Source organism: Dendrobium catenatum, unplaced genomic scaffold (assembly GCF_001605985.2).
Source record: "Dendrobium catenatum unplaced genomic scaffold, ASM160598v2 fragScaff_scaffold_134, whole genome shotgun sequence".
NCBI classification, from domain to species: domain Eukaryota; kingdom Viridiplantae; phylum Streptophyta; class Magnoliopsida; order Asparagales; family Orchidaceae; genus Dendrobium; species Dendrobium catenatum.
In genome coordinates this window covers 537,518-554,884 of record NW_021318596.1, presented here as the reverse complement: position 1 = coordinate 554,884, position 17,367 = coordinate 537,518, and the positions used below count along the sequence as shown (strand labels likewise).

The window sequence follows — 17,367 nt, the reverse complement described above, 5'->3', positions numbered from 1 at the left end:
ATGTTGGAATTTTGGATTTGAATTAGATTTATTATTTATTAAATGGTTCAATTTGAGCCTAAACTTTTTAAACCGGTTGGATTGATAATTTTAGCTTTTTTTTTATTTAATGGTTTTATTTTCTTATTTTAGAAGGTAAAATATTAGCTAATTTAGTAAAAGAAAAATAAAATTTCTTAAAACTTTGGGAACAAGTTTTCTTTGTATCAATGCTTCTCATTTGTTTAATGAATTGTAAGATATGAATGTTAAAAGTATTTTAATATTTATAATAAAACTTATTATTTGGCATGACAATTGTATTATAAGACTTTGATTTTTTTTCTATTATGTAATCTAATTAATTTTGAAGAAAGAGGGAAAGAGACTGTTTTATTTAAGGATATTTATTATTCTCCATTCTATTAATTTTTGATAGTATGATTTTTAAATGCATGATTAAAATAATTAATTTTAATTTTAATAATATTTGGTTATTTGAAAATGGATTTTTTTCATTGCATGTGAAGATAATTATGGCGTGGAGAGATTTAATTTTCTTTTGGGATGGTATTTTTACTGTTATTTTTTACTAAAATTTAACTTTAAGAAGCATTAATAAAATTATTCCAAATGAAATCTTAGGCATTGTTTGGGTGGCTTGCTTAATGCTTTCTAACAATAAAGAACAATTTTGGAGACCTTATTCAAGAGGAAATCCCTTCAAATGATAGAATTTAGCTTATGTTATCATAGCATATCTAACCCATGGCTTCACCAACTCCAATCATAGAAGATTAAGGGTGCATTTGGGGGAACTTTTTCTCTGATGTACATTAGGAAATGTAATCTGAGTGGTGGTTTGGGATTATGGGATCGTGCTTCGTTCTTAAAATTTTTGCATCCCACAGTTGCTTTTCCAGTATAAAGGAAGCTTCTCGTGTTCTCTTGACGTAAATGCCCTTACAATCATCTGTGAAATAGCCCATTGTCTTCTTCTTCCTTGCCAAGTTCGATAGTATTAGCCCACTTCATCCATTTCTTCATTCTCTGTGGCCCATCTCACCACGTTCGAGAATATATCAAAGTCTCAATTTTGTACTAGATTGAAAAAGCTGCTCAATATTTCTCCAACTCCCACTTGCAAGAATCCCTATTGCCATGAAACTAATCATTTAACCTACATACGCCGTCATCATTCTCGAGACGATCCAGAATTCAATATTTGTGATATTAATCAATCATACATACATATCTCAAGAAGCATGTGTTCCGAATTCTGTAATCATTGATAGATAAAGATGAAGATGTAACGAATAATGTGTTAAAAGATGGCAAAACTGCTAAGGTGATGATCCATTTACGAGAGTAAATCACAAGTGCATTGATGGATGAGATGAATTAGGAGTATGAAATATTCATGTGATTGGCAGTATGTTCAGTGATATTGAATACTCAAGTTGAACTACTGGTTTTACATTACAGCTTTTTATTTTGTTATGAAAGATTCATTATAAATTTCATTATTAGATTTAGTAATTCCTGAAAGGCAGCCCCTAAATAGTTTTGTTACTTTTTATTGATTCAAATTTGTTTGGTTATCCTGAGTGAAATGATTTTATGAAGATTGTTGTTGGAAATACTTATAGTTGGAGAAATAATCATGTCAGATTAAGAGTTTAATTGTAATTTAGAGAAATATTAATAATTTATTCATGATATGTAATTGCATACTTATTCAGTTTTTTTAATTAAATCTTAAAAATTTATCAGAGTTATATTATTATTAGAAAAAGTATATTTATTATGAAGTAATAGCATATATTATATTTTTTTAGATTATTTTAAAGTATGATAGTACATTGTAAAAAAAATACTATGATATTTAAAAGTCATAAAATATTTCCTAAAGTGGATACAATTTTGATTTAGAATTATTAATTTGTTATCATATAATTTTTTAAAAATTTTGATATTTAAATAATTTCCTTTTATCTCGATATATATCTATTCCTATACAGCTGCAGTACAACAACTCGACAGTTATACTTATCAAACAAAATATATATTGCGTTATATGTACAGTAACTTCAGAAATCAGCTTTCTATACAACAACATTACAACCTGCTTTATCGACAACTACAGAAGTCACAAATGCACCCTAAGACCTTGTTTAAAACGACTTTCTTATTGCTTTAAGAAGCAATAAGAAAGCCAACCCAAACGAAGCCTAAGGCTTCAATTAGAAAAACTCTCTTTTTTTTGAGGTCACAACCATAATTTTTTTTTGTCATTGCTTTTTTGTTACTTTAAGAAAAAAATTATACTCGAAAATTATTTTTTAAAATAGCTTTAAAATATTAATTTCTCTATAGTCATTTTACAAAATAATAAAAAATCTATCCCAAACAAAATCTAAGAAGCTAAAAAAGAGAGATTATTTCATCTATTAATTAAGGCAAGAAATGACACATGTTGTTAACTATTTAAAACACATGCTTCTATCTACAGCTCCCATGCGGAGGAACAATTATTACGTCCTCTGATCGGACGTAAAGCTACGTTCGGCCGCCAATAACATGTCGCCACGTGCTCTTACTCTTTACCGCGCGGCCCGACGACTTGACCCGGAGCGGAACCCGGGAATTTACCGAACGGCCCGACGACTTGACCCGGACCGGAACCCGGGAATGCTATGTTCGAGTATTGCGAGGTATTACTCGGTATTTGCTTGGTATTGCTATGTATTGCTTGGCAATAATGAAAAATACCACTATGTGAAGACCAATACCGAGCAATACCGAGTTGTACCGAGTTTTCTAGAAAAACTCGGTACAACTCGGTATTGCTCGTTAATACTCGGTATTTGCTTGATATTGCTCGGTATTTGCTCGGTATTGGTTATTGCCGAGCAAAATTGACCAATACCTAGCAATAATGAGCAATACCGAGCAATCTTGGGTCCGTTCCGGGTCGGGTTGTTTGCTCGGTATTACTCGGTATTGCTCGGTATTTGCTAGGTATTGCTTTGCAAAAATGAGAAATACCGCTCTGTGAAGACCAATACCATGCAAATACCGAGTTGTACCGAGTTTTTTTACAACTCGCTACAACTTAGTATTTGCTCAGGATTTGCTCGGTATTGCTAGGGATTTGCTCGCTATTGCTAGGATTTGCTCGGTTTTGCTAGAAAAAACTCTGTACAACTCGATATTTGCTCGGTATTACTCGGTATTGCTCGGTATTTCCTCGGTATTTGATAGGTATTGCTTTGCAAAAATGAGAAATACCGCTCTATGAAGATCAATACCATGCAAATACCGAGTTTTTTTACAACTCGGTACAACTCATTATTTACTCAGGATTTGCTCGGTATTGCTAGGGATTTGCTAAAAAAAAACTCGGTACAGCTCGGTATTTGCTCGGTATTGCTGGGTATTTGCTCGGTATTGTTAGGTATTTGCTCGGTATTGCTCGGTATTGGTTATTGCCGAGCAATATCGACCAATACCTAGCAATACCGAGCAATCTTGGGTCCGTTCTGGGTCGGGTTGTCGGGGTGCGCGGTAAATAATAAAAACGCGTGGCGCGATTCTACGAACGGCCGAGCGTAGAGTTGCGTACATTCACCGGACCAAATATAAGTTCCATGAGGAGAGGCCTCATGCGAGATCATAGCAGTTCCCCTCACCGCCTCCATCATCTCCTCTGAACCGCTCCTCCCCGCGCTTCCCGCAACCACCACCCAAACTAATGGCTGCCAAACAAAAAAAAAAAAAAACCCATGGTAAGGTTCACCTAAGGATGAATATTATACATTTAAAGTATTATTTAAAACCTTAAAAAAAAAAAAAAAAAACCTAAACTAATCACCAACCATTTAAAAATAATTAACAAATTAAAAAAAAGGAAACTTGGCTTAAAAAAGTTAAAAGTCTTTAAAGAAAAAAAAAGAAGAATAATCAATCTTCTGAAACCGAAAGAAGCAGGCTCCCTCCTTTCTGGATATTGCTGTTTCCAGGCGGGGCTTCGGCGGCCTCTGTAGCATTGTTATCTTTTGATAGCATCTTTTGTTGCCGCCTCCCATCTCCCAAAATCGTTTCTGTAAGGTTCCGAATCATTTGAATCACATAAATTTGATCTTGAGATTATGGTAATGAGGAGGCGCCAGATCGAGAGGAGAATCGGTTGGTGACTTTCATGTGAGTTTCTTTCAATCTTTCTTCATTAGATCTTCAGATCAGGATAAATTTCTTTGATGCAGTTGTTTTGCCATTAAAATTTTCATCAGATTTCTTTTTTTTTTTTTTTCTTTGATTTTGATACTGTTATATCTCTTTACGTACATATCTTCTTTGGATATAACTCATAAAGGGTTGCCCGTTTTTTTTTTTTTTTACATAAACTTTTATGAGAGTTTCGTGAAGTTTTTAATAGTTTTTCTTCTTCCAGTATAAATTTTTATAACGGAATTTCTTTTTTCAAAAGAATTTCTTCTATTGAAAGTAAGAAATAGAATCCATCAGATTCAAATCGTTAAGTTTTACTTAAAAAAATATTGGATGAGGATATCCTAATGCAAAATGGATTTTAAAATTTTAAATTTTATTTTGAGATTATTACAATTCAAGATTTGAGAAAAAAAATTATGTTAGAATATTCATCATTATATAAATTGTATTAAGAAGAGCTTAAAAATTATTAAATTTGTTTTAAGATAAGTGATGTATATAAAGAATTTGTATTGTGCTAATCTTGAAATAAATCTAAAATTTTTTAAGCTCAACTTATTTGTATGAATATTCTAAATTTATTTCTCGTATAAATCAAAGCTGCTCTTAAAAAGAACTACGTTGAAAAAAAAGATTAAATATTTGCATGCAGATTCTATTGTATTATGTTACTGTTTCTGAAATTAAATATGCTGAATTTCTTCTACTTCAGATACATTTGAGGTGGAGCTGAGAGGAGCATCATATAATCTGCTTTGCTGATGATGAACAATAAGATGAAAGGCCTGTTAAAGGGCCTGAGATACATTTCTCAAATATTTGGTAATTTCATGCTGTATTTTCATCTTTTTCTTCATCAGCTATTTTGATTTCATTTCTGATTTTCTTATCAAAAACCGACCTACGTATGGAGTCCGGATGTAACTTTTCGCCCGGATTCCATTCAAATAAAGACACATGTATTTTCTCTCTCTTGTACACACCATAAGTACAAGAGAGAAAAAATCCGCGTGTCTTCATATGATGGAGTTCGGACGATGGCCGGACTCCGCTCATAAAAATTTTCTCTGAAATCTTTTGACTGTACAGATGAAGAAGAGGAGAAAGAGATGCAGATTGGCTACCCTACAGATGTCAAACATTTGGCTCACTTTGGATGCGATGGACCTTCTGCAAATGCACCGAGCTGGGTAATTATCTGAATTATTCAATCTGCAATTTCTGAATTAACTTTTCTACCTAAATCATTCTTCATCATGTAATTAGGATTCATGCTGCTATGTTTAAATAATCATTGAGATTACTGATAGTGATCTACAACTTAAAAACTAAAATGATATAATTTTATCATCTTTTATGAAGATTTTATTGCTTATCAAATTTGTTAGAAGGAGAATGCTGGCAAACTTCTCGTTAAGATTTTGTTTGGAACAATTTTTGGCCATTGTTTCTTCACTGTTTTCAAGAATTTGTGTAAATAAAGTTAGTTTAGAAAACAGTAAAAAAGTTGTCTCGAATGAAGCCTAAGAATATTACATTTTAGGGGTGCCAAAACGGATTAACAGGTTAGGTTTGCGTCCAATCCAAAAATTTGAATCCACTCAGCTTGAACCATACTCATTTAATAAATGAGTAAAAAGACCTATTCAAACCCAATCCACTATCAACCTATAAAAAGAAAAAAAAAGACTATAACTACAAGTACAAAATTTTAAGGAAAAAAAATATAATAAATGGGTTGTGCTCGGGTCAAAAATATGACTCATTTAATAAACATGTAGAAAAAATAACCAAAACTCAACCTGGTTATTCAGATGGGTCAACCTGAACCTGAATTTTATCTATTTAGAGGTGTTAATTTTGTTTATCATTTTTTACTATGCTTTATTTGATCCAGATGGGAGAGTATCAATTGACGCCAGCCAACAATGGGAAAGGCCTAGAGGCACCCACTCAAGGTTCTATTTGTGCGCTTTTTTATACCTACAACCTTCTTGCTAAAAGAAATACAAAATTTTTAATAAATAATTTAGCTTCATTATCACAAATAATACTTAAATACTCTCGTTCTTAGATCCCAAGTTCTGAATGAGAAAAATTAAGAGTTGCATCAAATAGTTGACAATCAACATAAAACTTATCGATCAATCATGACATGAATCATTTAATATATTTTAAATTTAAATGGAAGTTTGACTCTTAATAGGTAAAAATTATTTTGTGCGAATGCCAAACGCCGTCTGGAAATCAATTAGAATATGCCACGTCACCCCTGTACTCAGTACCGTAGCTCGATACTGCTCGGTATCGCAGCTCGATACCACTGACGTGGCACATGCTAGCTGGTCTTTAGACGACGTTCTATGTCCGACCTCCGCACAAAATAATTTCTCCTTAGTATATAGGACACAATAGAGAAAAAGAACACCATGTAGTGAGATAGGAATTTAACCCTTTTGAATTATGGAGGACTTTAATTTTAAATGAAAATTTTATTTTTAAGACAATTATAATTTTCATACTTGTGAAACATTTTTATAAATTATAACTACGACGTTAGAATAGGAAAATTTTTAAGTCAGAATATTTTGATACAATTTAAATTTAAAATAAATATTTTAACTTAAGATAAGCATAATAAATAAATAAATAAATAAAATTTATGTTAATTAATCTTAAATAAAATTATTATTTTATAATTTTCATAAAAATATTTTGAGCAAATTTGCGATTTGACGAATATCATTCCACAGAAATGCGCGAGTTATCGATAAACCCCGCAAGATCTCAGAGTGCAGAACCCGTTCCACAGTCGCCGGTGAGGAGGCCGCATCGGCGGCGCTCTTCCGCACCCGACTCTCCATTTGGCACAGACTCCCTTTCCAGTCGCGAAAAGGATTCCTCTAACCGCGAGAACCGCCACTCCCGTCGTCAACAATCCGCAGGCTCGTCCCCCGCTGCCGCCGACTACTCGGCCAAGGAGCCTTCAGATGGAAGCTTCCGCCGCAGCCGCCGTCGCTACAAGGTATCCACCACCGGATCCGAGTCACCGGCACGGGATTCCCCCTCCGTTCCGAAGCAATCCCGCCGACGCAAATCGAAGGGGGAGACTGGCTCCGCCGCATCCGTAGCCGTCGGGATTCCTTAATGTGGAGAAACATTGATTTCTTCTTTGTTCAAAAAGGTTAGCGGTGTGAAACTTGTAATTGATTTTTAAAGGCATTCTAGAATACCCCGTATTGTCTTTTTTTTTTTTTTAAGTTTTAAATTGCATTGTAATTGTTGGAATCTTTGAATGAAATTGGAATTAAGAGTAAGATCATGGGCTTTGTTGAGGGGATTTTGATGGCTGTTGTTTATTTACTTGAATTACAAATTGGATAAGAGAGAAGTTCATTGCTCTGTTTGACTGTTTGGTTCGAGGGAATTGAAAGAGATTTAAGGGATGTTTCTGATGATGTATTTTGAGTGCAGGGTAAAAAGAATGCAGTGTTTTAAATTTTTAAACATTTGATTAAGAGAAAAATAATAACATTTTTTATGTTGTTCAACTTAAACCCTAAATCCTAGGTGTGGTTCTCACCTAGGATAACCTATAAAGAAAATACAATAAACACTCATTCATTCCACGCAGACAGAGAAGCGTACTGCAGTCAATCTCTCACTTCTTCTAGGGGAATCGTACCCCACTCGATTATGGGTAAGGATGCTGACTTCAACCTTTTCTTTAGAAAAAAAACTATAAACAAAAAGAAAACAAGAAGTACAGTATAATAAAATGCAATTGAGAGAATTCTTATATGCAGATCTGTAGGAGCATGAGAAATTCAAGAACGCAGAATCAAATGTTGAAGATTGTTTGAATTATTTAGCAAGCTTTTATTTTTCTTCTCTGTTTTCTCTCTCATAAAGACTATGAAATCATGTTTTAGGAGAGGTGTCTTGGGGGTTAGGGTTAGAGAAAATTTTTCTTAAGATTTTTCAATAGTTGCATTAACCTTTTCCCGGCTTATATATTTATTATACTGACTTGTAAATTCAAACTAAGGTTTTCAATATGTTAATATTTTAAAATAATGCTTAAATGTCTGAATTTAATATGTCAAATCACTTAATTAATTTTTATCAATAATTAATCCTCCTAATGGGCTATTTATGCTTAATTAAAATTGTTGATAGATAAGTTTGTAGGTACTGATAAACTTAACGGAGACCTGTAAAGTTGTTGGTGACTATTTAGAGTTTGCAAATGTCTGTTAATAATTAAAATTTTCGACAAAAAGTCTTGTTTTATAGCAGAGTGCACATAAGAGTTTGCAAGAACCTGTTACGGGTTTACAAACACCCACATGCGTTACGGAGATCCTATATTCATGGGCAGACTAGAATTTTTTGTTATAACAAAGCACCTATGATGCACCGACACTTCTCCTCAAAGAGGCGTGCAGTGTTCGACACCGTATCCGACACGACACTCGTCCGACAAGTGTCAGACAAGCCGAAAACGTGTCCGATTAAAAAATATCCATGTCTTATATTCTCAATAACTGTCGTGTCCCTGCCGTGTCGTATCCGTGTTGCCGTGTTCATGTCTGTGCATCATAGCAAAGCACATATAAGACTTAGTGGTGACCCGTTATCCATTTATGAAAACCCATAAATCATTATGGATGCTAGTGAATAGAGTTAATTCTCATAACATTTCTAGTGATGGTTTTTCATTAAATTTTTTTTTTTTTTCATTTGTGCTAGGAGTTTATTTAGGTTGATGAAGTTAAGGTTGTTTAGGAGTTTTTCGCTGGTATGGCTCTTCCTAAATACTTCACATCTACTTATATTATTCTTATTCGTATGAACTATAGTACTTGAAGATGGCATGATTTTAGGCCCATTATTAGTCTTTGTTCAGCTTTCTATAAAATTATTTCTAAAATTTTTGTTGAGAAATTGGCAAATTATTAATAGTGATTTTATTTTTGGTAGAAATTTTACTAGTAATGTCTTACTAACTCAAGATTTGGTGAGTAAGTTGAATTTGTATAAACTTCTCAAAAGCATATTATAAACTTCAATATCAATTTATGCATTAAGTCTTAAAAAAGTTTGGATTTTCAAAAGATTTCTTAAAACTCGTTACTTCTAGCATTGAGGATTGTTGGTTTTCTATTCTTTATTAAAGGGGTTAGTTTTGTTTTCTTCAAATCCTCAAGAAGATTGAAATAAGGAGATCTTCTTTCGCCATTAGTTTTCTTTATTACAATGTGTTGGATCCAATTGTGTACATGGATGGCACTTGACTTTACTAGAAGGCCTAATTGTTAAGCTAGTGAACTGGAATTTCTGTGGGAATGGATTGTATTAATAAACTGAAGAAAAAGAGTGAATCTACTTAAAACTTAAGAGAATTATGAGTTTCAAATCAGCATGGAATCCACTAGAATCAGCCAAAATTCTCAAATTGCTTCTCATCACTCCTTATATACAGGCTTCTAAAGGTTACATAAATGGCTACACCAACAAAAGTGAAAACGTATAATGCTATACTTGTGATACATGTTGCAACTTGATTCGCTTAGGGAGAATGAGGGCTGCAATATCATGATGAGTTGTCTCTGGGCGAGCTCAATAGTATAGAGAGTTCTATGATATCGAGTTGGCCGAGTTTGCGAGTGTATGCCTAGTAGGATGAGTTTGGTAACTGAGTGTTTACTTGGGATGATGGGCGACCGATACTAAGCCTTGCGCTGCCTCAACAAGAACAATGATTGAGTTGAAGTGGTTGAAAAGGCAAAGCTCAGTGGTTGATCTAGATAGGTGAGTTGATGGGTCCTCGAGGTTGGTGCCTTCCTATAATTGAACTTGGTGAGCTTGCATGTGAGCGATCGCTTTGGAAGAGAGCTAGTGATTGAGATTGTGGATCAAATTCATGGTGAGTGCAAAGCTGTTAACTTGATGAGGAATTCTTGATTTGCCTCGTGGAAAGGGAGAGTAGCGTCTGTTGATCATATTGGGTGAGTTTTCTTGCGGGTTGTGGGTTTCAGGCGAGTAGCACCTCTTTGGACCATTTGGCGAGTTCCAACTATGGACCCCTCTTAAGGGCGGCTTCTTCTGTCATAACCCACTAGAACTACCTACTAAATACCTATGAAGGCATATGCAAGTATACACAATTGATTTTGTTTCCAGAGGTTTGATCAAGTTATTTTCCTCAAACTCTAAGATGAGATGTAGAAACAAAGGTTCCTAGTATATTTCCACATTTGCTTTATAGATGATTTTTTTGTTTATAAATGATAACGAGGATGGAGTGGAGAATTTTCTGGAGCATTATAAAGAACTTTCTGTCTTTATGATTAATAAAATATAAATGCAATATTATGCCTTCTAAAAATATGTCTTTAACAAGGAAGTTAATGGTGATAGAATTTTTTTGTTTCTCTATTCAAAAGCTTCTGTCTGTCTATTTAAGGGTGCCTCTTTTCAATCAAAGTAAGATTTTTTTTTTTAACTTATTTCAGAAACTTTTCTGCAATTATTTTGGGTTGCTATTCTAAGTTTCTTTCTTTTGGGGGGCGGACTAACACTTTTCAGAAGTGTTAAACTATTTGTCTATTTATCTCTTGTAAGCTCTCTTTTCCCCTACCACTATTATGAATAAATTGGAGAAGGTTTTTAGCAGGTTTTTATGGGGAAGTTCTAAAAATTGCATGAAAACTCATTTGTGTTCTTAGAAAGATATTTGTTTTCCTTTTGATGGAGGGTTCGGTTTTAGAAGCATTCATGATTGGGTCAAAAGCATTTTCCTTTAACTTTGGTGGCACTTTATGCGTTGAGTTTCTTTTCTCCAAAATTTTCTCTTACCATCGTATTATAGCTCCTATGAAGAGGGAGATCTCTTTCATTTGGAAGAGAACGTGTAACATTAGAAGGGAAGCTGAAAATTTTCATTTGCTGGGTATTGGTGCTGAGAATTTGTCTTTTTGGTTTGATGACTAGCTTGGAATTGGTTCCCTGGCTTCTATTTTTCCGAATGCCGTTCATTCCAAGCTTGTAGTTGTTGATTTTTTGTTGGAGTATGGAAGGTGGATTTGTTGGAACATTTTGCTGAATGATGATGTTTTTCAAGTCATTAAAGATAATTCATATTGTTGTTACTTGCAAGTATCAAATTCTATTTAAAGCGTTCAAAAATTTTGAATCCAATAGTCCGGTGGTTTGGAATTTTATAAGAATTAAGAGAGATTCTTCAGTTTGATTTGCTTTGGCACAAAATCATCACTTTATCGATTTACATTTTCTGTTGGAGATTGCTAAGAAAGTATGTCTATGGTCTATGGATAACAAAATTCACCAATTTGGATTTCTTTGGCTTTCAAAATATGTTTGTTATCTAATACTGAATCCTTTGATCACTATGTATTTTTGAATGGTGCTGAGATTAGGGCCTCGTTTGGGACGGCTTTCTTACTGCTTCTTAAAGTAGTGTTCTAGTACAAAAAATTTAATTTTTGTACTAAAACGTTGTTTTAAGAAGCAGTAAACAAGTCATCTCAAATGAAACCTAGGAAGGCTTGGAAGTGTTTTTATGATATCTTTCATCTGACTGCCTAATTTTCAGAATGTTGCTGAAATGTTCAGCATGCGGGAAAATTCCAATATCCATTGCAAGTCTGGCTACATCAGAATTCTTATAACGTTATACATTTGGTCGTTACTTGGCTTGAAAGCAGTAAATGTTGAAACCAAACTTCTAAGTTTAATGATTGAATGATCATTTTGATAGTAGAAGCTGATTTGAAATTGTTTGGCACAGCAGATGTACTTCTCAAAATATCCTACAAGGTGAAGAGACTGATTTTAATCCTTTTAGTTGAACTTAAATAAAATAAGCTTCCATATTTCTGGAGCCTATTTATAGGACTAAACCAACTGTGGGTGAGGTTAGGCTAAGGGAGCTATTCAAGTTATCGTGGAAGTGGAGAAGGGATTATTAGAAATGATTTGGGCATGGTGATTCTTACTTTCTCTTTACATTTAGGCCAATGTGTGTTTTTCAAGCTAAAATAAAGGATCTATTTGGGACAACTTTCTGACTACTTTTTTCTGCTTTTTCACTATTTCTTAAAAAACTATGTGATGGAAAGCTGCTTTCTATAATCATAGTAGCAAAATTATTTTCTCTACAATAACTTTAGCACTGCAGTTGTCTCTAACCGTTCCTCAAACTTTTTTTTTTTTTTATGGTTTGGAATTATGTGCTGCCATGGCTTTAAGAAGAATTAGATTGAGCTTGATGTTTTTAATTTTCTTCTTCCTGTTATTTCTTTGAAAATTGGGAATCATTCTCATTTTCAAAATTTAAGAAGAATTATATTCTTTCTTTCTTTCTTGAATGACAGATTCAGCCATATTTTAAAAGAAGAGAATGGATATGCACTTTGGCTTGCTAATTGTTGTGGTCGATTGAATGATCCAAAGGCATTATTTGTTGCTGAATTTCCTCTCCCCACACTTTCATATGTTTATAATAATGGCCTGTTTTTATTTGTTTACAAATTTTTACAATTAAATCTGTGAGTCACTAACAAACTTGACCAAGCCTAAAAATAGATTTGGAAAGATCCATTTACGCTTCGTTTGGGACGGCTTTCTTCGTGTTTTTTTATTAAAAAACTGCTTTAAGAAGTAAGAAGAAAACCATCCTAAACGAAGCCTTAGAGTTTGCGGAGGTTTGCTAATAATGAAATTGTTCAGCCAAAAGTTGTCTCACAGCAGAGTGCTTGCAATGCCTAGGGGAATAGTTTAGAATTCTTGGTCATGATGAATTACGCACAATACTTGCGCTTTGTTTGGGACAATTTTTTATACTACATTTTAAAATAGCATTTTGGTACAAAAATTTTTTAAACTAAAAAAAAAAATTGTAGTAAAATGTTGTTTCAGAAAGCAATAAGAAAACTGTCTCAAATGAAGCCTTAGTTGCAACCCGTTATTCATTTATAGATACATATAATTATTTAAGGATGCCCATATAAAAATTTAGTATATTAATCACTTTAACTTGTGTAGTTTAGTTTATCATTAATATACTTGATAGTCTTGATACATCATCAAAAATTACCTTTATCAAGTAATCTGAGCTCTGATCTCAGTAAACTTCAATCAAATTGAATGTCTTGACAAGTCAGTCTAATCCGAGTCCAAAAGGGCTCGAATCAAGGGATTGAAGCATATTTGGAAGTTTCAAAGCATTAATTGGGTAGCCAAATAATCTTCAAATATGACATGTTTTTAGTCAAATCGAGCGGCTCGATGAGAATAATCCAACGAGCTCAAGATCACTTAATTTGACATCATTAAGACATTTAATTCTTGACAAAAGCTCTATATTTAAGGAGCATAACATTCTAAAGAAACCTATAAATAGGCGCTCATTCTTCATATGAGAGGGGATGAGGAAGGATAGAGAGAACTAGACAGGCCTCTTTTGTATTTTTGAGTCATCATCGTCGACGACTACCACCACCAATTATTGCCGCCGACAACCACCATCTTCATTAAGGATTAGCATCAAAAATATGTACCATCTCCAGAGTATTGATAAGATTTAACATGTTGTTGGGTATAAAAGTCCAACTACAGACATCTACTTTCTATAATCCTTATTGGGAAAATCCAGCCATGTAGATATTAATTGTTATGTTTGATATATGTAAACTTTCTCTTCTTCAATAGTGAAGAAAGGAAGATATTTATATCACTTAATATCTAGTGAATTTTACAACTAGGTCAGACCCCGTGATTTTTTTTTCTTTCCGAACTTTTCACGTAAAAAATTCTCTGGTCTTACTGCTTTACCTGTATGCATTGCATCTTCGTACAACGATAACAAGTAAGACAAATACTCTACTGACTTAAATTTTCTAGCACGAAACAAGTCAAAATATTATCAATTAGCTTAATCATTTATACACCATATTTTGTCTATGTGTTAACACTCATAAAATTGATTCATCTCATATTATGTGACAACACATCATATATATTTTATCTCTCTTGCTTTTACACTTTATTTGGTGTATTAACTTAATTTATATATTTAATTATTAAATTACTTATAATATCACATTTTAATATTTGATTTATAAATACAAGTAACCCCATTCTAAGTATTTTCATCTCATGTTGGCTTCTCAATAATTTCAAAAAGAAATAAGACATTGATGTCTGAGAAGTAAAAGAAACTACAAACTTGTTTCAATCTTCTAGAAATGTGACCGTTACAATAGACCTTTCATAGCAATTTCACTTTAATAAGTCAAGTGTCATTCTTCGGAGATTTTTTTAATGTTTTTTATTTTTTTTTAAATAATTTGTTTAAAAGTTGATATTTTTTTTTATATATTGAGTGTGAAAATAAAAATTTTAAAAATTAAAAGTATTTATGTAATATAAATTTTAGATTATTTTCTTGCAATAACATAATATAATCAAATAAAATCATAACTTATAAAATGAGCTTTGTAACTTCAAACATTTGAAGGAACTATTGGTAAGAAGATATTTTTGTGCATTCTATCATTTATTTCAGAGGCCTTAGTGGTAAAATTATGGTGGTCCAAACTTACAAATTAATGGCTATGAACTGATCAATATGATGTGACATTTCATCTGCCATATTCTTTTCATGATTGTTCATTCATAGAGAATTTGGTCCTTTTTCAAGCATACAAAAACTCTCTTAATTTCTCCTCTTCAAGCCTTGGGCTATATTTGATTTGAGTTAGAGTGTCAATAAATGATCTGATTGGTTAACCAAATTCGAATTTGACCCAAAAAAATTAGATTTAGGGTTGACCCATTTAAAAAACGAGTCGGTTTCATGTTGAGTTTTCTGACATATTTATTAATTATATTTTAACTATTTTGTCCACCTTCAATAATTGCAATTGCTCAATTTCTCATAAAAATTTATATTTTTCTTATTTCATTCAAAATTATATATTTCATAATCTTATTTTGTCCACCCTCAAAAGAGAGGCTAGTTCTTTCCCGGACCAAAATCAAGAATTTAATATATCTATATACTTTATAATTTATCTCTCATTATTTAAAAAAAATATAGAAGTATATTTATTTCTTAGATAAGCTATATCTCTTCCCAATTACTTAAAAACTTGACATCCAAAATGAAATTAGAAGAAAAAATAGATTTGTTTCCTCTTGATTCACTTTAAACATGGCTAAATTGATTCATATTAACTTGATATTATTTAAATCAATTATTTATTACGTTTCTTCGCGGATTCATCACAATCTGATCGAAATAAATATCCTTAAAAAAATAGTGTTGTGTAAAATAATATTGGTGTTAGTAAATTGAGTTTTAATTCTAGTAGCTCTATAATTAGTAATTTATTTAAAATAAATATTATAAGAGAATTAAAAAAAAATTCAAAATTAGATATTGAGATTTGCATGTTACAACTCAATACGATAGGACATGTTCTAGTCGGATTGGATTGTGATGAGCTTTTATGGTATCAAAGTAATAGTTTTGGAATGTATTATAAAATAGAGCTATATGAATTGATTTGTAAGTAAGGTGGGGTAGTTTTGAGTCTATCTAGATGTTTATTAGTATTTGCTTCATGTACATGTGTGTTTAGTTGCATATTTTATATGATTATGAATCTGTCAAACCTAGATATGACAGATGGGCAGAGTGACAGGCAAACAACTCTTGTATATAGTACAACTCCTACAGTTGGTTTTGATATAGTTTACAATTTATTAGTTTGACAGCCTAGATGATGGGTAATGCTTATATAGAGTATGATTCCTACTATGATATCTAATGAGGTAGACAAATATCTATATATATTTTTGAGATTAAAGCCCCCAAGATTTGAAGGTACTATTAAGCTCAGAGCAGCAGAAGACTGGTTGAGAAGCTTAGAAAATATATTTAGTGGTATGTAGTGTCATCCTGAGAGGAAGATATCATTAGCAGTTTTTATATTAGGTTGAGAGGCTGAGTGTTGGTGGATGGGCCAACATGAGGAAAAACTTTAAGGGAGATTGATCTCTCTAATTACTTGGGAGGAGTTCTTAGCGATGTTTAGAGACTAGTGTATTCCACCTTTTACATGATAGTAGATGCATGAGACTTTTTTTAGGCTGATTTAGGGCAGCAAGATAGTTATGCAGTGCAAGACAGTGTTCGCTGCTTTAGCAGATATGCTACACACCTAGTTAGCATTCTTGCAGAGAAGTGGTACTAATTTTTAAGAGGGCTTCGAGGTAGTCTGAGATAGCCTATAGTGCCATTTCATATTTTTTATTTCTCTAAGCTTGTTTAAAGAGTTCGTATGATAGAGAATTATCTAATAGCTACTTAACAATAATAGACTGCCAGTAGAAAGAGATTATGTGAGTAGAAAGAGATTATGTGGCGAGACTTCTTATAGTAGCATTTCTGGGAAAAAAGAGCATATTTGCACTTAGAGATTCCAAGAGAGGTGGACATTCAATATATGTAATAGTCTCTGGTAGTGGTAGTGTAGTCAGTTTTAGTTCTGTTAGTGTGGCACCTGTACTCTAGAGTTATGGCAGAGGTCATTCTAGTTAGTGTTATAGGATGATTGGATAGTGCTTTAGATAGCCAGCAGCTAGATAGAACTCCGGCGATGGATGGTGGCCAGGTCGAAGTCTGGCGTTCGGTGGCTGGGTAGAAGTTCAACGAAGGTTGATGGCTTAGAAAAACTCTGATGATGGTCTGTGGCCATATGGTGGTCTGATGGTGGTTAAGGAGGAGCTTCGTGGTAAGCGAGATCTCAATTTTATCTTTCTCTTCCTCTACTTTTTTTCATTTTTCCTCTTGTAAAGAATGAGGAGTCTTTTTATAATTTTTTGAGAGTGGCATGACTAGTAAATAGGGAGAAGATCAATGTTATATTGGAAGTGTTTTTGATGGTCAGTCGATATTGATTCCCTTGATTATAGAAAATTTATAATGCATTTGAGTGTCTTAATGATGTCAGAATTTAGCGATATTAGGCTCGTTGGATTTGTCTCGTTGAGCAGCTCAATTCGACTATAAGCATGTCACATTTGGACTACCAAGATCATCAAATTTTGATATCATTAAGACAT

General features: G+C 33.0%; 1 protein-coding gene across 1 annotated transcript; it reads left to right on the top strand.

Moving 5' to 3' along the window:
• Window positions 1–6,967: 6,967 nt before the first annotated feature.
• LOC110095282 lies at window positions 6,968–7,360 on the top strand. Its single transcript, XM_028700389.1, has one exon. It carries the CDS (start codon window positions 6,968–6,970, stop codon window positions 7,358–7,360), a length of 393 nt encoding a protein of 130 aa, XP_028556222.1.
• Window positions 7,361–17,367: the final 10,007 nt, after the last annotated feature.

What these genes read in the sequence shown, in the direction of transcription:
- LOC110095282 (XM_028700389.1), top strand. Translation starts at nt 6,968, where the DNA reads ATGCGCGAGTTATCGATAAACCCCGCAAGATCTCAGAGTGCAGAACCC.